We start from the raw sequence: 18,795 nt of genomic DNA on the forward strand, positions 1-18,795 counted from the left end.
TCTCTCTCATTCTCTCTCTCAAATAAATAAATAAAACCTTTTAAAAAAAATGCATGAAATAAACGGGAGATTGACAAGCAAATCTGTCCAGTTCGTTTTCCTTTGGGGAAACTTCCCGGGGTGGAGCTCCTCCGCGACCAGGAGGCCGGCCCCGCCCCGCCAGCAGCGCGGCCCCGCCCCCGACCGCAGCTCCCCGCCCCCCGCTCCCGCCTGGTCCCGGCTCCGCCCCCGCCACCCCCCGGCTGCTGACTGGTGCCCGCGCTCCGCCCCTGGCTTTGATTGGTCGGCCGCGTCCCCGCAGGCTTTCCCGATTGGCTACGGATGCTCCCGCCGCGCCCGCCGGTTGGCCACCGAGCCGTTACCCGGACGACGCAGGCTGTTGCGGTTCCGCATCCGCTGGGAGTGCGAGGTGGGCTCGGCCCCCAGCGGCGGCGGGTAGAGTCGTCTTGGGAGGTGCGGGCCGCGCTCACGGAGACCCTCGGCAGGCCGGTGAGCGGGGCGGGGGGAGGGGAGGCGGGGGTCATCTGTCACCCCGGACCTGGAGAGCCGCCGGCCCCCCGCGCGAGTCCCGCCGCCGCGCGATGACCTGCTGCCCAGCGGTGACCCCGCATGGACGTGCCCCTGCTGTATTCTTGGCGTAGATGTGCTCCTGCTGTATACCAGTGTGCATGCGCCCTGCTGTATACCCACGATCATCTGCTGTCCCCTGTTGTGTATCCGCGTGAACGTGCCCCTTCTTTATACTCGCGTGCATGTGCCCCTGCTGTACACCCGGCATGGCTGTGCCCCTGCTGTATACCAGCATGCATATGCCCCTGCTGCATACCCACATGGTCGTGCACGCCTTCCTGAATGATGAGACGCCTGCATACCTGGCAGGTGGAGGTGGACTGAGAGAGGAGGCCGTCAGAAGTGGCCTTGGCAGCTCAGCTCCGGCGGCGTTCCCGCCTCACCCGAGAACACCCACCCGGTCCAGCGTGGCCCCGCCGGCATGAGGAATACAAGCAAGGAGCTGCACGGCGCGGCGAGCCGCTATGCTCCCTGCGGTGAGTGATTCGCGAATGGAGCCCGCGTTTGCCCTGAGCCCAGCATCCTGATTCTGCGCGCCTGGGACAGGGGTGAAACTAATGTGCCCTCAAACAAAGCAGCTCCTGGGCCCCAGGGTCAAAGCAGCTTAAAGGGAAATAGGAAAAGAAAAGGAAAAAGCAAAACAAAACAAAAAACCAGCTAGTCTTTATATTCAACAAAAAGAAAACCAGGCTTCCTTATTGTCGCCTCCGCTGTTGGAGGATATAGGATCTCTGAAGTTGTCCTGTAATAGTTTGACCCTAGATAAGCCTCAGCTGTTTCCCTGAATGTAAGCACTTGCTTTCTCACTACATCCCAGAGTATGTCACGATCTATCTTCTGCCGGTAATTTATGCCCCCACCAAGTTAACCATGTCTCAGGCTTTAAGTGGCTGGACACAGAAAAGAAGAATTGGGTGGAGGGTCCTGCGGGGCAGCTGGGCAGAAAGGAGGGAAGGAGAGCTGGATGCTCTGGTCTGTGTGTGCCTCTTGTCTTGATTCCTCTCCTGCTTGTGAATGTGGGAAGAAAGGCTGGAGCAGGGGGCTCAGGTGGGAGCCCCAGGGGTGGAAGCTGGTGGGCACCTGCAGCGCTCACATCCGCTCAGAAGTGTAATGGAGCCTGGCCTTCTCATTCCTAAATGAGCTTGTCCAGAGCTCCCCACTGCCATTGGTGAGACTGTGGCTGTGCTGGGAACTGGGTGTGTGGTGGGCCGGGGTGTGGAGGGGCTGCCGGGTCCCCTTCTCCACTGTGGGCTCTCAGCCTGTATGTGACTTCTCCCAGCCTTAGTGGCCTCCCCTCTGTACACGACACCAGTGGACACTGACAAGGGCCAGGCACTTCTGTACACTAACATTTAACCTCAAAACAACCTGATGTGGTATCATTCACCCCAGTTTATAGACGTGGAAACTAAAGCACAGAGAGTTTTAGGAAGCTGCCCGAGGTCACACATCTCACAGGGGCTCCTCTGCTCAGGCTCTGCAAAGCTGCAGCATCCCAAAGGCAGGAGCGTGGCCATCAGCCTTCGGGAGCCCTGGGCTAAGTGGGCATAAAACACTGCCTTGTGACTAGAGATCCGAGAGCCCCAGAGTCCCTCTCAGCCTGTCTCCTTATTGATAACGTAAGGCTTCTGATATCCTGCAGGTGAGGAGGTAGGGAAGCGACATCAAGAAGTCTACGTGGGGCGGGCAGGGTGCCTGGGTGGCTCAGTCGGTTAAGCCTCCAGCTGCTGGTTTCTGCTCGGGTCATGATCTCAGGGTCCTGGCATCGAGTCCTACACCTGCTTCCGTGCTCAGCGGGGAGTCTGCTTGACATTCTCTCTCTCCCTCTGCCCCTCTCCCCCACCCCCGATGTGCTTGCTCTCTCTCTGTCAGATAAATAAATAAATCTTCAAAAAAATCTACATGATACCCAGTGCTGCTGGTAAAAATGAAACAAACAAAAAGAAATCTACATGATAGTAATTGATCACAGTAGTGCTGATAGTAATTGCTAGACAAGTAACAATAGTTTCTAAGCCATAGAAGCTGCTAGACAGTTCTCATTCCTTTCACCCGGTGTGCGTGTGCACATGTGCCTGCATGTGAGCTTTTTTGCACACAGTTATAAATGCCTGGAATAGAGTTCAGTGCCTGCCGGAAGCTTCTAGTAATGAGAACTGAAAGATACACTGTTCTCTGTGGATTAATTAGTAATCAAAACAGAGGAAAAATAAAGCAAGAAGTGCATGCCTTCCCTCTGTAAGGGAAAATATTTGAACTGTGTTGAGAGTAGGAAGCTGCTTAGCTCTTCCTCCTAATGTTTAAATTACCTATGAGCTTCTGCCCCCATTCTTAATGCTTTTTTTTTCATTCTCAAAAGTATAATGTTGATTGAGCTAATTGCTGTCATTTAGATATTCAGATATTTTGTTAGTTAAATATCATCCATTTTCATGCAGTGAACTCAGTTTTAGTTGGAAGTAGAAATTGGATGTGTAAGCTCTTACCTTTAGAGGACAATTGTTCATGAGATCCTTTCGTGTTACATAAATTAATTTTTTAAAAGATTTTATTTATTTATTTGAGAGAGAGAGTGAGCAAGGGGTGGGGCAGAGAGAGAGAATCTCAAGCAGACTCTGAGCTGAATGCAGAGCCAGACATGGGGCTCCCAGGACCCTGAGCTGAAACCAAGAGTTGGATGATTAACCAACTGAGCCACCCAGGCGCCCTCTACATAAATTAATTTATTCAGCAGTTTTCCTATGCTCCTACCATATCAGAGTTCTCCAGAGCAACAGAACCAACAGTGCATCTCTCTATCATCCATCCTCTGTCAATCTGTCTATCTAATCTATCCATCGAAGGTTTATTCTAAGGAACTGGCTCACACAGTTGTGTGGCTGGAGACCCAGAGAAGAGCTGATGTTGCATCTTGAGTCCGAAGGCCATCTGGAGGCAGACCCCGCCATGCCCCAGAGACCTCAGTTTTTTTCTCTTAAGGCCTTCAACTAATTAGATGAAGCCCACCCACGTGATGGAGGGTGATATGCTTTAATCAGAGTCTACTGATGTAAATGTTAGTCTCACCTAAAAATGACTTCAGAGAAGTCCGAGTGTCCCCGATCTGTTCCTTCTGTGGGATCATAGTGGACACCGATAACTGCAGGTCTGGGGTTCTGCGTCCACCTCTCCCTCCCAGCAAGGGCAGGTGGTCCCAGAGTGGCCTGCCCGGCTGTCCTGGATGCCCTCAGCTCCTGTGCCCACTTGGGGGCCCCATGGCTCTGCCGATGCCACGTTCACCGCATTACCCATGACCCCTCTGTCCGTGGGGCGCAGAGCAAGGAGGGGGAGGAAGAGCAGACAGCCCACCGCCTTATTCTCCCCTCCTTCATCCTTCCTGTGTTGCCCCTCCTGCTCATGGGCCCCGCCCACAGGAGTAGCCCGCCCTCGTCCGCCCTCAGCATTCCCCCCCTCCCCCCGCCCCCGGGGAGCCAGACTCAGCCACGTCAAACACCTGTGGCCCACGGTGGTTTCCCATCACACCTGGCTGTCCGGCCGAGGTCCTGGCCTCCTCCCATCTCCTTACACTTGGGACCTCTCACTCGGTCCCACTGTGGCTTCAAGCAGAGGCTGTGGGTGCAGAGGGGTGGGCCGATGGAGGTGTGGGGGCTTCATGCAGGGAGGTCCCCAGATGAGGCTTCCCCTGCCTCTTTCTGCTCCTGCCAGATGGCTGGTGGGCTGCTTCTGTGGTGGACCGTGTGTCTCAGCGTCGTTCACGTGCTGAGGTCAGCCGATCTGGGCCAGCCCCGGTCACACGCCCCCCACACTAGCCTGCAATGTTGTGAGCGGTTTGGGATTTTTCGGGAATGTGTATTCCCCGATATATCCAGAAATGCAGGTTACTCCCAGTTCCCTGGAGGAGAGAGAGCACAGGACACAGACACATGGGACACCTGGAGGAGGCCCTGGTGCCAGTGCTTTGGAGCAGGTACAGCCTAGGGCAGAGGAACGGCAGGGCCTCATGGAAGGAACTCTTCCTTCTGGCAGCACCAGCGGACGGCATGCTGGGGGGCTTAGGAGACTGATGGCTACAAGCTCATCGCAGGTGTTCCAGAGGGGGTGGAGGCATCTCCCGAGCTGAAGTCCTGTGGGGACGTCTCCCGTACAGACGGCCTGCGGTGGACTGACTCTCTTGTGCTGATTTCCTGTGGAGGCTGAGATGCTCTCTCTGGTATGGCTATGTGGTAGGTAGTGCAGCAAGCCAGCCTGAACTCTGTAATAAGTTGGCCCTTTTCTCCTCCTCTCTAGACTGGTATTACCACCTTCCCGTGAAGCAGTCCGACAAGCCCGTGGATGTCCCACCGGCCTCCCAGATCCCGGGCCTCAGTGATCTGAGGGAGCCTCCCAACGGGCACATGCCTGGGTCGCGGAGGTACTGGATAAAAGAAACAGACTCCGAGTACGTGAAGCTCGCGAAGCAAGGCGGCCAGCCCGGTAGGCACCCCATGCACGCCCCAGGGGCTCTGATGCATGGGTCAGGGGGATTGGGTGGTTTGGGTTCTCATGGCTTCCACATGAAAATACCTGTAACATCTCTGAGTTCTGGCCAAGGCCAGTGGACATCGAGGGTCACAACACAGCCTGGGGTGCGTGTGGCCCGCAGGTTGTCTACATCTTATGGCAAAGACCGAAAAGACAGAAATTGCAGAACTGGCTTACGAGTGACCCCGTTTCAGGGTCCCCACCCCCATCCCGTGGTCCAGGTGCAGAGGGTCTCCGGAAGCTGTCCACCTCCCCCCCCCCAGAGTGTCCCTGCCTGCGTTTCCGTGGCCTCGCTGGGGCAACCAGTTCGCGAGCTGGTGGAGTGCGGGGCCCTGTGCTTTATGCTCATGGCCCTCGTCCTGCGTGTTCGTGTGGTTTCAACACTGAGGCCACAGATGAGTTTCAGCGGCGATGCTGATGAGCATCCACCTTGGTCCACGGTTTAACCGAGAACGTGCTGCCTGGCTGTGCTCATACAGAGCACTGATGGGCGGCGGGGCTCAGAACCTGTGGTGAGGGCCGCTGGGAGCCGCCGCCTTTCCTGTCCTGTTTCCTGGCTGCCATACTTCCCCAGGAGGTGGTCACGGGCAGTGGGAAACAGCACGGCAACACCCAGGCTTGGATGTTCAAGCGCCCAGACCACACCACCCCGTTCACTCCAAGTCCGGCCCCGGACAGGAGCACAGCGCTCCTCCTCTCCCCTCCCCGCGCCCCAGCCTCGGTTAAGAGAAAGCTCCTGGGGTAGCGGGCAGATTCTAGATGGGATCTGCAACTTAGCTCAGAGAATGGCATCAGCACTGACTTCCCGGTGTGCATCCAGGCGCCGTCCTTACGTAACACCCGTCTTCTGGAACCTTCCACCCAAGTCCAGGGGGGCAAAGGGGCCTCAGGTCTGCGAGAGGCTCCCAAACTGCTCCCCAAACAGCAGTAACAGTGATGTACTAATGAAGGGGGGAGGGCGGAAGAAATGAAGCAGATGTGAGCCTCTGGGGAGGCTGGGGCTTTCCTTCTATTCTTGCAACTTTGCTCTTAGTCTGAAATATTGCAAAATCAAAAACGAAATACAGTGGTAAACATTTCCTACGGATGGTAAGAACTCAGTGCCTGCTAGCTCATGAGCAGGCAGGGCCAGACGGTCCCGCCTCCCCGCCTGCTGGCCCCCAGCCATGACCAAGCCCGTGGAGGGGGCACCGGAAGCCACAGAGCAGGCAAGTGGCCTGGGAGCTGGGTGGGTCTCAGGGGAGAAGGAGCCTCGTGCTCTGTCCCTCTCGGGGGGCTCCAAGGGGGAGCCCTGATTACCATCCTCCCTCACCCACATCCCCTGGAACCTGGAGGAGCGGCCTGTCCCCAGAACGCTGTGGGAGGTGAGGGACGGCTGCATGGTGGCGGACATGTGGGGGTCGTTGAGGGGGTCACCAGCAAGCAGCCTCCCCCGGGACCTGAGGGGTTTTGTCCCCACAGGTGTCCCCCTGGAATGGAATCTCGGGAGCAGGGCAAGATCTGGGCACAGAGGGGCACGAAGGATGCCCCTCCTGAACACCAGGCAGGACCTGTGCATCTCCACCTGTGCCCCGGGGGGTGGGGAGCCCAGAGGCGACCCCGAGGGAAGTCCCAGTCCCCGCTTCTTGGTAAGCTGCTCTCAGCTGCTTGCTACTCGCACTGCGCGCTCACCTCGGTGTCTTTTTGGCCTTGAGATCTGCTGAAGCACTTCGTCCCCGGGACCAGGAAAGGCTCCCCCGTGGCCTACTGCTTGCCGGACTGGTACGTCCACCACAGCAAGCCTCCCACAGCCGGCCAGAGACCGTGAGTATCTCGAGGCTGCCTGGCTCGTCTTTACAGGGAGAAAGTAGCGCACTCTGCATTTACGTTTTTCTTTAAATGTATCTTTAAAAATCTTTAAAGATTTTACTTATTTATTTGAGAGAGAGCAAGAGAGAGAGAGCACAGAGGGAGAGGGAGAAGCAGGTTCCCCGCTGAGCAGGGAGCCCCATGCGGGACTGGATCCCAGGACCCTGAGATCCTGAGCTGAGCCAGACGCCGGCGCGTCACCAACTGAGCCCCCCAGGCACCCCTCACTCTGCATTTTAAATCAACAGACCTTGAATGGGGATGCTGAGAGTGGTACCACAGCCAGCAGTAGGTCAGGGGGCGCAGGAAAAGGGGTCACAGCACAGGGGTCCCAGGGCTGGGCCTCTGGGGCTGCTTGGGACACGGCTTCAGGCTTTGTCCTGTGTTTCCAGGGCCAGTGGCCGCGTAGACCTCCTAGAACCAGCGGCTGGCAAAGCGTTCTTCGCCCCGAAGGACACAGGTGCCCTGCGAAGCCAGAAATGCAGGAACCCCAAGTTCCTGTGGTCATTACAGAGCTGTGGGGAGCCTCTGTCCCCCAGAATGTAAATTACGGGGGTTCCTGGCTCCCCCCCTGTAATGTAAAGCTCCCACTCGGCCAACATAGCTGACCTCTGATTTGAGCAGAGCAGAGAGGAGAGAGAAGGGGGCAGGAGAGGGCTTGCATGCCCCAGGGGGAGCTTCCAGAGACCCAGTGCCACGGGGCGGGGGGGGGGCTGGTAGGCACATCCCCCTGCCTTCCTCCTGGCCCTGTGGACTGCCCCTCCCACTGTGTCCCTGGCTGTCCCTCCCATCCTGTGTGTCCTTGTCAATCTTCCAGGCCCCCTGGTGGCACTCCAAGGGCACGGGGATGGGAGGTATAGAGAGAAAGGTTGGGAGCCCAAGAGCCACAGTGGAAATTGTCCCTTCCGCAGTGAGAGTCCCTTCCGGGCTCTGGGGCTTCTCCCTGCCCGCAGAGAGCCCTAAACATCGGAGGGCTGGCTCCACCGTCCCTGTGGTGAAGCAGGTGGACCCGCACTGCAGGCTTCTCTTCCCGGGCATTGGGGTCGCAGCCCGAGCCTGCGTTCCCAGCCTCTGACTTCTGCTCCCTGGCCTCTCCACTGGCTTCCTCAGGGGCCTCCAGCCTGCTTCCTGCCTCCCTAGGTGTCAGGGTCAGTGGGAGCCACCTTTTCTCTCTGTGTTTCCTAGTGCTCTGCTGATTCCATCTGCATCCCTCCATTCCCCTGCTCAAGCAGCCCAGGCATCCAGGAGGGTTGGCCCTTCCTCCCCTGCCCCCAGCTGCTGGCCAGCCCCTTCCCCTGTCCCTGCCCCGTCCATGCCCCTCACTGCTGCCAGGATACAGTCCCAGCCCTTAGCCCTTAGCCCCTGGGCAGTGTTGGGGGGCTGGTGACATCGGAGCATGCAGGCAGGTGCACATCCCCCACACCCCCACCCCTGCTCCTGGCCTGAGTGCTTTCCAGTGGAGACAGGAAACCAGGCTGGAAGTTTAAGTACTACATTAAAAATGACCATTAGGGACACCTGGGTGGCTCAGTCGCTTGAGCATTCGACTCTTGGTTTTGGCTCAGGTCATGATCTCAGGGTCATGGGATCGAGCCCCATGTTGGGCTCTGCACTCAGTGCGGCATCTGCTTGGGATTCTCTCCCTCTGCCCCTCCCCCTGCTTGCATGCTCCACCCACCCCATCTCCCTCTCTGTCTAAATATAAGTAAATAAAGTCTTTAAAAAAATGACCATCAAACACAAAACAGGAAAAGGGTATTATTGTTATGAAATGACAGTGTGAGATGGTAAATGTTGAGGGACGTCTAGGTATTTTAAGAGGACAACGTAGGAGATGATATAACAAATAATTTGTTTATAATTTATCTGCTTCAATAATTCGTAATTTAATATACTCTCATTTTACTGAGAATGACACCCTGTGGTTTCTGACTTGGCCCCCCAATTCTGGGAAGCAGGCCCCGGGAAGCGTTAGCTGTTCATTCAGTGGAATGAGGGCGGATGGTCTGCAAGAGCTGGTGTGGGAGGAGGAAAGAGATGGTGTTTACTGTGCGAAAGCAGGGAGAAGGAGGAGGGAGGAGGGAAGGAGGGAGGAGGGAAGCAGGAGGGAGGAGGGAGGGGAGGAGGGAGAGGAGTGGGGAGGAGGGAGGGGAGGAGGGAGAGGAGTGGGGAGGAGGGAGGGGAGGAGGGAGAGGAGTGGGGAGGAGGGAGGGGAGGAGGGAGGGGAGGAGGGAGAGGAGTGGGGAGGAGGGAGAGGAGGAGGAAGGATGGAGGAGGGAGGGGAGGAGGGAGGGGGAGGAGGGAGGAGGAAGAGGAGTAGGAAGGATGGAGGAGGGAGGGGAGGAGGGAGGGGAGGAGGGAGGGGAGGAGGGAGAGTAGTGGGGAGGAGGGAGAGGAGTGGGGAGGAGGGAGAGGAGGAGGAAGGATGGAGGAGGGAGGGGAGGAGGGAGGGGGAGGAGGGAGAGGGAGAGGAGGAGGAAGGATGGAGGAGGGAGGGGAGGGAGGATGAAAGAGGGAGGGGAGGAGGGAGAGGAGTGGGGAGGAGGGAGGGGAGGAGGGAGAGGAGGAGGAAGGATGGAGGAGGGAGGGGAGGAGGGAGAGGGAGGGGAGGGAGGATGAAAGAGGGAGGGGAGGAGGGAGAGGAGGAGGAAGGATGGAGGAGGGAGGGGAGGAGGGAGGGGAGGAGGGAGAGTAGTGGGGAGGAGGGAGGGGAGGAGGGAGAGGAGGAGGAAGGATGGAGGAGGGAGGGGAGGAAGGATGGAGGAGGGAGGGGAGGATGGAGGAGGGAGAGGAGGAGGAAGGATGGAGGAGGGAGGGGAGGAGGGAGAGGAGTGGGGAGGAGGGAGAGGAGGAGGGAGAGGAGGAGGAAGGATGGAGGAGGACGGGGAGGAGGGAGAGGAGTGGGGAGGAGGGAGAGGAGGAGGAAGGAGGGAGGAGGGAGGGGAGGGCGGATGAAAGAGGGAGGGGAGGAGGGAGAGGGAGGAGGGGGCATCCAGCCGGAGCTCGTGCACCTGTCTCTGCAGGACGCCCGCCGTCTCCATGCCGGATTACATGGTTCATGAAGAGGTTAGCCCCGATCAGACCGCCGGTAACTATGAGTCCAGAAGAGGGCCCTTTGACTTCGATGTGAAAACGGTGTGGCAAAGGGAGGCGGAGGAACGTGAAAAGAAGAAAAAGGTGAGGGGCGGGCGCCTGCCGCTGCGTCACCCTGCGTGCCCCTCCCCGGATAAGCTGAGGCTGGGTGTCTTTAGACACAGAGCGCATGTGTGGGAGGGAGGGGCAGAGGGAGTCTCGGGCCGACTCCCACTGCGCAGGGAGCCCGACAGCTCCGGCCCACGGGCATGAGGTCGGGACCTGAACCCACACCAAGAGTCGGCCGCTCAACCCACAGGGCCACCCAGGCGCCCTGGCTCTGTATTTTAAATTTGAATCAACTAAAAGGCAAGAGGCCATGATAATATTACTTTTTTTTTTTTTAGAGTATTGATTTTATAAGATTACCTTGTACTAAGTGAGTTTTAGCTAGTCACTGTTTATCCAGGGCAGCCGTGGTGTGGCCTTTCTCATTCAGCAGGTGTAGGAAGGACATTTTATATTTACTCGTTACCCAGTCTCTAAATGTGTCTATTGTGTTTAAGTCTTTAAGTGAAGATTTCCCTGGAATACTTTTTTTTTTATTAACAGTTCTTTTTTATTTTTTAAAGATTTTATTTATTTATACTTTTTTTTTTAAAGATTTTTATTTATTTATTTGAGAGAGACACAGCGAGAGAGGGAACACAAGCAGGGGGAGCGGCAGAGGGAGAAGCAGGCTTCCCGCGGAGCAGGGAGCCCGATGCGGGGCTCGCTCCCAGGACCCTGGGATCACGACCTGAGCCGAAGGCAGACGCTTAACGACTGAGCCACCCAGGCGCCCCTATTTATACTTTAAGAGAGCAACTATGAACTGGAGGGCCATCTCTAGTTGGTGGCCTTGTGGTTGGGATGTCTCAATTCCAAGGCCTTCCGATCCCCAGGCTGGAGCCCCACTGTCCAGGTCTGAGCATTGCCCACTGAGGCTCCAGCACCAAGGTCTTAGCTCTTGGGACCCAGGGAGAGAAACAATGGGTCTCCTGGCCTGAACCATCTGTGCCTGACTCCCAGGCTTGGCTTCTCAGTGTCCTGCTTTGAGGAGAAATGCTGATTTTTGGGGACTCCAGCAGTTGAACACCACATAGAATGTCAGGTGTCCTGCCACAGGCTGCGTGGTCTTCCTCAGAACAGCCCCAACCTCCAGCCGTGGGTCCCGCCTTCAGTTCCTCTGCACGATCAATGAAACGGACTATTTTTAGGACCAGGTCTGTGTCTTGGTGATACGTAAGCACCTACACCATCGATTGAAAAAGGGGATCTTTGGGAGTAACCACAGCCGCAGTGCGCATCTAGGGAAACTTTGAAATGCTAAATGCTGTACCAGCCCCAAATCGCATGGGCTTTCTGAGCCACGGACCAAAGCTGTGCGGGGCTGAACCCAGGGCAGGAAGCAAGCCTGTGTGGGCCGCCACGCTTAAGGAGGCAGGGTGCCAATGAGCTGTGGTTAAAGACACCAACATGGCGGACAATTGAGTTCCAGGAACGAGGTGTGGGGTACCAGCCGGGGCTGTGGGCACCCCTTTAGCGGGCATTCAGATAGCCCGGACTTATCTTCACCTGCTTCTGCACACAGCTCATGGGAAGCACAAACTGCACAGAACCTGGGGGTAGTTCTTGTATTATTTTCTCCCTATGTCCCACGGGACCTTTGGCACAACTAGAGTGTGAACTTGAACGTGGCTGGAAGCGTGCACAATATTAAGCTAGGATTTGATGGGCATCCGGCCCCAGCCTCTCCTGAGTGCCTGGCTGTCCCATCCCATGTCCCCCAGGCCCCGCCATGACTGGGCCTCAGGGAGCGGAGCAGGGACACGGAGCTTCCCCAGCTCTGGCCCCTCACTTGGCACGTGGCAGACGTGAGACCATATTTAGGGCACTGTTCCCCGTGGATGACCAGCATTGTGGGGTCTCACTCACCTCCAGGGTGATTGGGCTGAAGCGGGTCTCCGCTTTCTGAAAGGCCACCTTCTCCCCCCAGTAAATGCCAGCGGTACCTCCGTGGGCTCTGTGTGCTTGCTCGGTTTTCTGCTCTTTGTTGTTTTTCTTCTGTTTTTCTGTAGCATTTTCCCCAATTTTGTTATGCTGTAATTTAGACGCAGGAAATCCACATTCTTACTGAGCGCTGTTCTGCGGGTTTCGACAAGCACGTAGCCACCACAAGCCATGAAGGCACAGAGCTATTCCGTCGCCCCCAAAAGTCTGAGCCCCTTTGCAGCCAGGCCAAACTGCCGCCGTGGAATCGCGGGTCATGTCTGGGGGGTGACTGTCGCATGGGGTGCTTGCTGAGTTGTGTTTTCCCGTGGTTTTGGCCCAAAGAGTCATGACCCCGCCCCAGGGTCCTCCTGTCCCGTGTGTCGTGTCTCCTCTCTGGGACTGTCCTCCTTCAGCTTCTGGGCGTCCGTCCCTCCACCACGGTTCTGTGTGCTTCTTCGCACAGGTGAGGCTCCCAGCCATTAACTCCAAGTACCCGAGCAAAGTGGGGACCCTGCTCGGCCCCAAAGACCCTGCAGGAGGCAAACTCTCCTTCCCTCCCATGTAAGTGCACGGGCAGTGCCCACACATCTGGGGCGGGCTTGGGTTTGGGCTTTTTGGTCCTCCATCTGGGGGACAGTAATGACAGCAAGGCGCTGGGCTGCTGGCGGCCGGATGATGCCCACTTCCCGCGAACACGTTTCGGTGCCGTGACTTTGATGTCACACCCCCGTGGCCTGGCCTTGTCCCCCGGTGTCCGTCATGTCCCCATGGGGCACAGCTGTCCCCCTTCCATGTCTGTGCCATGTGGGCACCGAACTTCTCCAACCAGCTGCTCTGTCCCATGAGCCTGTGTCCTGCCCGAGACACCCCCCCCCGGGGACCCTGTCCTCACCAAGGCTCGCCTTTTATGTATTTATGTATTTATTATTTGTATTTATTTTAAGATTTTATTTATTAGAGAGAGAGAGCACAAGCAGGGGGAGCGGCAGAGGGAGAAGCAGGCTCCCCGTTGATCTGGGAGCCTGATGTGGTTCTCGACCCCAGGACCCCGGCATCATGACCTGAGCCGAAGGCAGACGCTTAACCGACTGAGCCACCCAGGCGCCCCAGATAATCTTTTTTTAAAAGTGCATTTATTGAAGTCGTCTCTACACCCAGCCTGGGGTCGAACTCATGACCCTGAGATCAAGAGTCGTGTGCTCCACCAACTGAGCCAGCCAGATGCCTCCACAGCAGATAATCTTTAATGTCAAGGAAGAGCTAATCAAGAAAGTGACAATTTGGTAAAGAAATGGTAGAGCCCGAGCAACCAATTGCCACATGGGGAAGGGCGCTGTTTTGTGAAGACGGCGTCCCTAAGAAATGCAGCATTATCCTCTAATTGGCTGTCATGAACAAAGGTTTTAGAAACAACTAAGCAGGCTCCCACCCAGTGCAAAGGGATGATTGGAAGTGTGTTTCCTTTTGCTCAGAAAGAGGGACAAAGGGTGATACTTGGCTGCTCCATCGGAGGAGTGTGCGACTCTTGATCTCGGGGTTGTGAGTTCAAGCCCCAGGTTGGGTATAGAGATGACTTCAATAAGTAAATAAATAAAATAAACTTTTAAAAATGGAGAAAGGGGCACCTGGGTGGCTCAGTCAGTTAAGCGTCTCCCTTCGGCTCAGGTCACGATCCCGGGGTCCTGGGATGGAGCCCCGCGTCGGGCTCCCCGCTCAGCGGGGAGTCTGCTTCTCCCTCTGCCTCTGTGCTCCCCCTGCTTGTGCTCTCTTGCTCTTAAATAAGTAAATAAAATCTTTAAAAAAGTTTTTTTAAATAAATTTAAAAAATGGAGCGAGGGACATTGAGATCAAGAGAGAGAGAGAGAGAGAAATAGCTCCATTATGATTTAAGGGACAATAACGCATCTCAGTTATTATCAGCACGCCCACTAAGACCTGGTCCGGACTATCATTAACCTTTCCTTTTTTTTTTTTTCGAAGATTTTATTTGTTTATTTGAGAGAGAGAATGAGAGAGAGAGAGCACATGAGAGGGGGGAGGGTCAGAGGGAGAAGGCGACTCCCTGCTGAGCAGGGAGCCCGATGCGGGACTCGATCCCAGGACTCCAGGATCATGACCTGAGCCGAAGGCAGTTGCTCAACCAACTGAGCCACCCAGGCGCCCTATCATTAACCTTTCTACTGAGGTTTGACATTCATTTCTCTCTTTTTGAGGCCTGGTCAAAAAGCCAGTTCACCCACAAACTTCTCCAAACTTATCAGCAATGGGTACAAGGATGAGTGGCTCCAGCGGCGAGCTGACTCAGAGAAGAGGGCTCTGCAGACCTCCGGGGCAGCCCCCCCATCTCCGTCCACGCAAGAGCCCGAAGGGAGCCAGGAGGCAGGGTCGGACCCAGACCTGGAGGTGCCCGGGGACGCTGAGGACGTTCAAGGTGAGTCCCGGTTTGCTGAGGCTTCTGTTCCTTGAGATTTCTTGTCTCCTTTTGGATCTCATCCTGAGTAATCTAAAAACCATGGACAATCCTATGGAAGTGTAGTGCTTACAGTGACACAGGAGGATCATATATGTTTTGCTCTCCTCTTTGGTCCCATGAATAGCAGAAGTCATGATCTCCATGGCTTTCCATTTTCTTCTTTTTTTAAAAAAAAGATTTTATTTATTTGAGAGAGAGAGAATGTGAGAGAGAGAGAGAGAGGGCACATGAGAGGGGCAGGGTCAGAGGGAGAAGCAAACTCCCCGCCGAGCAGGGAGCCCAATGCGGGACTCGATCCCGGGACTCCAGGAGCATGACCTGAGCCGAAGGCGGTCGCTCGACCGACTGAGCCACCCAGGCGCCCCTCCATTTTCTTCTAACTGTCAACACCTTTGGTACTTCATTGGACCTACAGGATCCTGGCCCCTGCGATATGTGAACTTCTGTGTAGGCGGCTGGTCCCCTCTGGGGCAGCTTCATAAAAAGCCCTCAGTTCTGTAAACAGAACTTGCACTTCAAACTTGAAATTATTCCATTACCCATGTTCCTTACATTTTGTTCTTAAACTCTGAGTAGTTTGGAAACAAGTGTGCCTGTCATTAGATGTTACAGACCCTATATTCGTTCTGATTTTTCCTAGTCCCAGTGACAGGCGGACTTAGTCTTATTTTTGGCCACGTCCGTCGTAAAGCCCGTCGACTATGGTGTTGACTTTCTGTGGCTCAGTGATTATTGGCCATTTGTCCGTAGGCAGCTTGTTTCTTCTCCTGAGGCTTCATTTCTTTGGTTAAGATGGGAGGAGGAGGTTATGTCTCTGCAGGCGTCCGAAACGCTGCATGTTGACGTTTGTCAGCAAGGTCTCTGCCCGCCTTCCCCGTCCAGCCCCCAAGCGACCCCAGCGAGGGGGATGGTGCCCGGGCACCTGCTCAGCGCCGGCCCCACACTGGCCCTGCACTCTGTCAGTGACATGTCCATGTCCTGTCTCCATTGTCACGACGGATATGTGATGAGGTAGCACTCAATGTCGCTAAGAAGTGCACTTGTGGACATTTCCGTGTTAATTGTGTTCTGTGTATTCTTGTTTTAAGGGATACAGTTTTTTAGTCAGTTTATGTAATTATCAAAAGTACTAATTCTTTTAGTACCAACTCTGTTTTATTAAATTGAACAGCTCATGTATTTGTTCTTTATTATAGATGCTCCTCCTCCAAGTGAGTATTTATAGAGAAACTGACTGCATCCAAATGTGAAAAGTGTCTCACACACACAAATATCGATGGACATAGTCAAATAGGAAGCTGAAGCCGCTGGGCAGCCCAAGACGTCCTTCCCCAAACTGCATGTATTCTAACTGCAAGCTGGACCTAATTTTTTAAAAATTAGAGTCTTGGGGCGCCAGGGTGGCTCAGTCGGTTAAGCGTCTGACTTTTGGTCTTGGCTCAGGCCATGATCCCAGGGTCCTGGGATCGAGCCCCATGTCGGCCCCAACTCAGCAGGGCGTCTCCTTCTCCCTCTCCCTCTGTTGCTCCCCCTGCTCATGCTCTCTCTCACTATCTCTCAAATAAATAAATAAAACCTTTTTTAAAAAAATTAGAGTCTTAGAAGCACAATTTGGAGGTAGAAAGAAAAGGAGCATGCATACTTCAGCATAAGGTTCCTTTATTCTGTTATAAGACATACCTTGCTTTAGTTCAGAGGTGGGCATCCTGTTGCGCACTGTGACCGATGCGGGTTTCAGTGATCGAGCAGGACTGACCGCACCGCGGGCGGACTCCAGCCCAGCACCTCACACTCCGTGGGCGCAGAGGCTCCCCGCCCACAACATTGCAGGATGCTGAGCATGATTTTTCTGCACTGCCTGAAGCAGGGAGAATTTACTTTACCACCAACGAAATGTATGATCTAATCAAGGAGTTATCATTTGACATTAGTGTAAGTTTATAAACTTTCTATCAGGAAAAGAATCGTTGCGTATGTTATGTAATTCATGTGTTTAAATTAGTGAAACTTGGGGCGCCTGTGTAGCTCTGTCGGTTGAGCGTCCGATTCTGGGTTTCGGCTCAGGTTGTGATCCCAGGGTCCCAGGATCGAGCCTTGCGTTGAGCTCCATGCTCAGCGCGGAGTCTGCTTGAGATTCTCTCTCTCTCCCTCTGCCCTCCCCACCCCAAAATAAAGAAGTCTTGAAAATAAGTAAATGAGTGAGACTGGCATGAGACACAGGATTGCTTTTTGTTTGTTTGTTTGTTTGTTTTTTCCCCTTTTGCAATTTTTGCTGCCGGTCTCTATGTTTTTGGCATATGCCAGAAAGCTAGCCTGTAGCCACCGGCCCAGACTTGTAGTTTGCTAGAGCCAACATTGATGACAGTGCCCAGGCAGGAGCCATGCAGTGCCCTCTGGGGCTGGGGAAGTGCAGGGGCCCTGAGACCCCGTCTCTCCCTCCTGCCCGCCCCCTCCCTGTCAGCTCCGCTCAGCACACCGATGTCTGGGGCCGCCGGGCCTTTCCAGCATGTGCAGGCTCAGCCCAGGATTTGGTCAGGGTCCCTCCCTTGTCTAGCTGTGCACAAGGTGGAGATGGAGGTTTCCCAGGTATGAACTGGGTAGGCAGGTAGGGCCGTGCATTTCACTGTTAGGTAGACTTCTGCAGTAGTCCTGAAAAATAAGGACAGAAATATGCGCTTTCCATCCCTTAAAATTAGTAGGTTAAAATTCTTAATTCATAAAAAATGTCGTCTTTATGTTTCTTTCCCCATCAACCCATCTCTTCCCTTGGCTTCACAGGGGGAACCCCATCTTCATCGGCATCTACACCAGGAGAGCTCAGCTAAACCCCCGCCTACTACGCACCTAGGATCGCTTTCTGATGGCTGAATAGGATCTGACTACACAGCTATATTTATGGGGCTCCTGCTTTATTTTATGAACATAGATTCTTATGAGATAGCGTATCTTCGAGCCGATTTGAGATCATGGTTGCATAGATGGTACAGATGTTGGGCGTTGCTCCCTGCGTCTCCCTGGGATGTGAAGCACTGTGCCCCCCTGGCCTGGGACGTCCCAGTGTCTTGGAAGCACTTCCTCCCAGCCCACCATCATCTGACCTCACCTGCTCCTCTGTGAGTCTCCGTCAGTGACATTTCGATTGAAATCAACTATTTAGACTCAACCTAGAAGAAACGCAAAGTCTTCCTTTATTTGGTCCTGTAATCTTTGTAGAAATAATTTTTTCTGTTTCAAAAAAATTTAACTCCAGATTATTGTGACATACTTTATATTAAGAAAAAGGTTGATTTATGATGCCTTAAGGTTCTAAGCATTTAATGTAAAAGCATGGTAGCATTTGCCGGTTTAAAATGTTTGCTGATATTTTTTGCATAAACTGAAATTTATAATATTACACACTTAATATTTTGTATCGTTTAGGTAAAACTATGTTTAATTTTAACCTTTAATTTAGTAGTCTTAGCAAAAATTTTTAAGTAATCAGATTGAATTTTCTTATTTTATAAATTTTGCTACTGTTTATACATAAGTAGTTAGCATGACAATGTAGCTTTATATTTTGTACATTTAATTCATGAATAAAATAATTTTTGCTGGAAGATTTTCAGAAAGCCAAATAAGGTCTCAAGTATTTTTTTTTTTAATTAATGTATTTGAGAAAGAGAGAGAGCGCGAGTGAACGAGCAGGGGGAGGGACAGAGGGAGAGAGAGCATCTCAAGCAGACTCCCTGCTGAGTGCAGAGCCCGACGTGGGGCTCAATCTCACGACCCTGAGATCATGACCTGAGCGGAAACCAAGAGTCAACACTTAACAGACTGAGCCACCCAGGCACCCCACGTTCTTGGGTATTTTAACATTTCTCCCGGAATAAACTTACTATGCACTTACTCACCAAAATTTGAAGTTTTCAAGAACTGTGGTTCTTTAAACGAGATACTTGGCTGAGCATCTGTACTGTGTGAGCCACAGGCAAATGGGTGAGTGTGAGACAGGACGGAGGTCTGGTTGTACTGAGTGAAAAGACTACATAGTCGACCCTTGAACAACCTGGACTTGAACTGTGCGGGTCCCCGATAGGTGGATAGTTCATAGAACAACACTCTAAATGTGTTCTCTCTTCCTTATGATTTTCTTAGTATAATTTTCTCTTCTCGAGCTTACTTTATTGTAAGAACACAGTATATGATCCATAGAACATACAAAATATGTGTTCATCGATTGTTTATGTTATTGGTAAGGATTCCAGTCAACAGTAGGCTGTTAGTGGTTAAGCCTA

The 18,795-nt window shown here is 53.8% G+C and overlaps 1 protein-coding gene across 3 annotated transcripts; it reads left to right on the forward strand.

Annotated features, from left to right (window-relative positions):
* The first annotated feature begins 369 nt into the window (after positions 1-369).
* Positions 370-18,152, forward strand: C12H7orf57 (chromosome 12 C7orf57 homolog). 3 transcript variants are annotated; one of them, XM_035723167.1, is made up of 9 exons: positions 370-489; positions 880-1,046; positions 4,858-5,043; positions 6,786-6,894; positions 9,963-10,116; positions 12,509-12,606; positions 14,259-14,476; positions 15,715-15,729; positions 17,297-18,152. In XM_035723167.1, the coding sequence occupies exons 2-9, from the start codon at positions 992-994 to the stop codon at positions 17,341-17,343; spliced, it is 882 nt and encodes a 293-aa protein (XP_035579060.1). In that variant the 5' UTR covers positions 370-489; positions 880-991; the 3' UTR covers positions 17,344-18,152. The 3 variants fall into 3 exon arrangements, with proteins under 3 accessions (XP_035579060.1, XP_035579061.1, XP_035579062.1); XM_035723168.1 differs by lacking the exon at positions 15,715-15,729; XM_035723169.1 differs by lacking the exons at positions 12,509-12,606; positions 14,259-14,476; positions 15,715-15,729; positions 17,297-18,152 and adding an exon at positions 12,165-12,490.
* Positions 18,153-18,795: the final 643 nt, after the last annotated feature.

Source organism: Zalophus californianus, chromosome 12, assembly GCF_009762305.2.
Source record: "Zalophus californianus isolate mZalCal1 chromosome 12, mZalCal1.pri.v2, whole genome shotgun sequence".
NCBI lineage: Eukaryota > Metazoa > Chordata > Mammalia > Carnivora > Otariidae > Zalophus > Zalophus californianus.

Coding starts and splice junctions, on each gene's coding strand:
- C12H7orf57 (XM_035723167.1), top strand. CDS start 992: ATGAGGAATACAAGCAAGGAGCTGCACGGCGCGGCGAGCCGCTATGCT. Junction 1,047..4,857: donor GAGCCGCTATGCTCCCTGCG/GTGAGTGATTCG, acceptor CCTCCTCTCTAG/ACTGGTATTACCACCTTCCC. Junction 10,117..12,508: donor AACGTGAAAAGAAGAAAAAG/GTGAGGGGCGGG, acceptor TTCTTCGCACAG/GTGAGGCTCCCAGCCATTAA.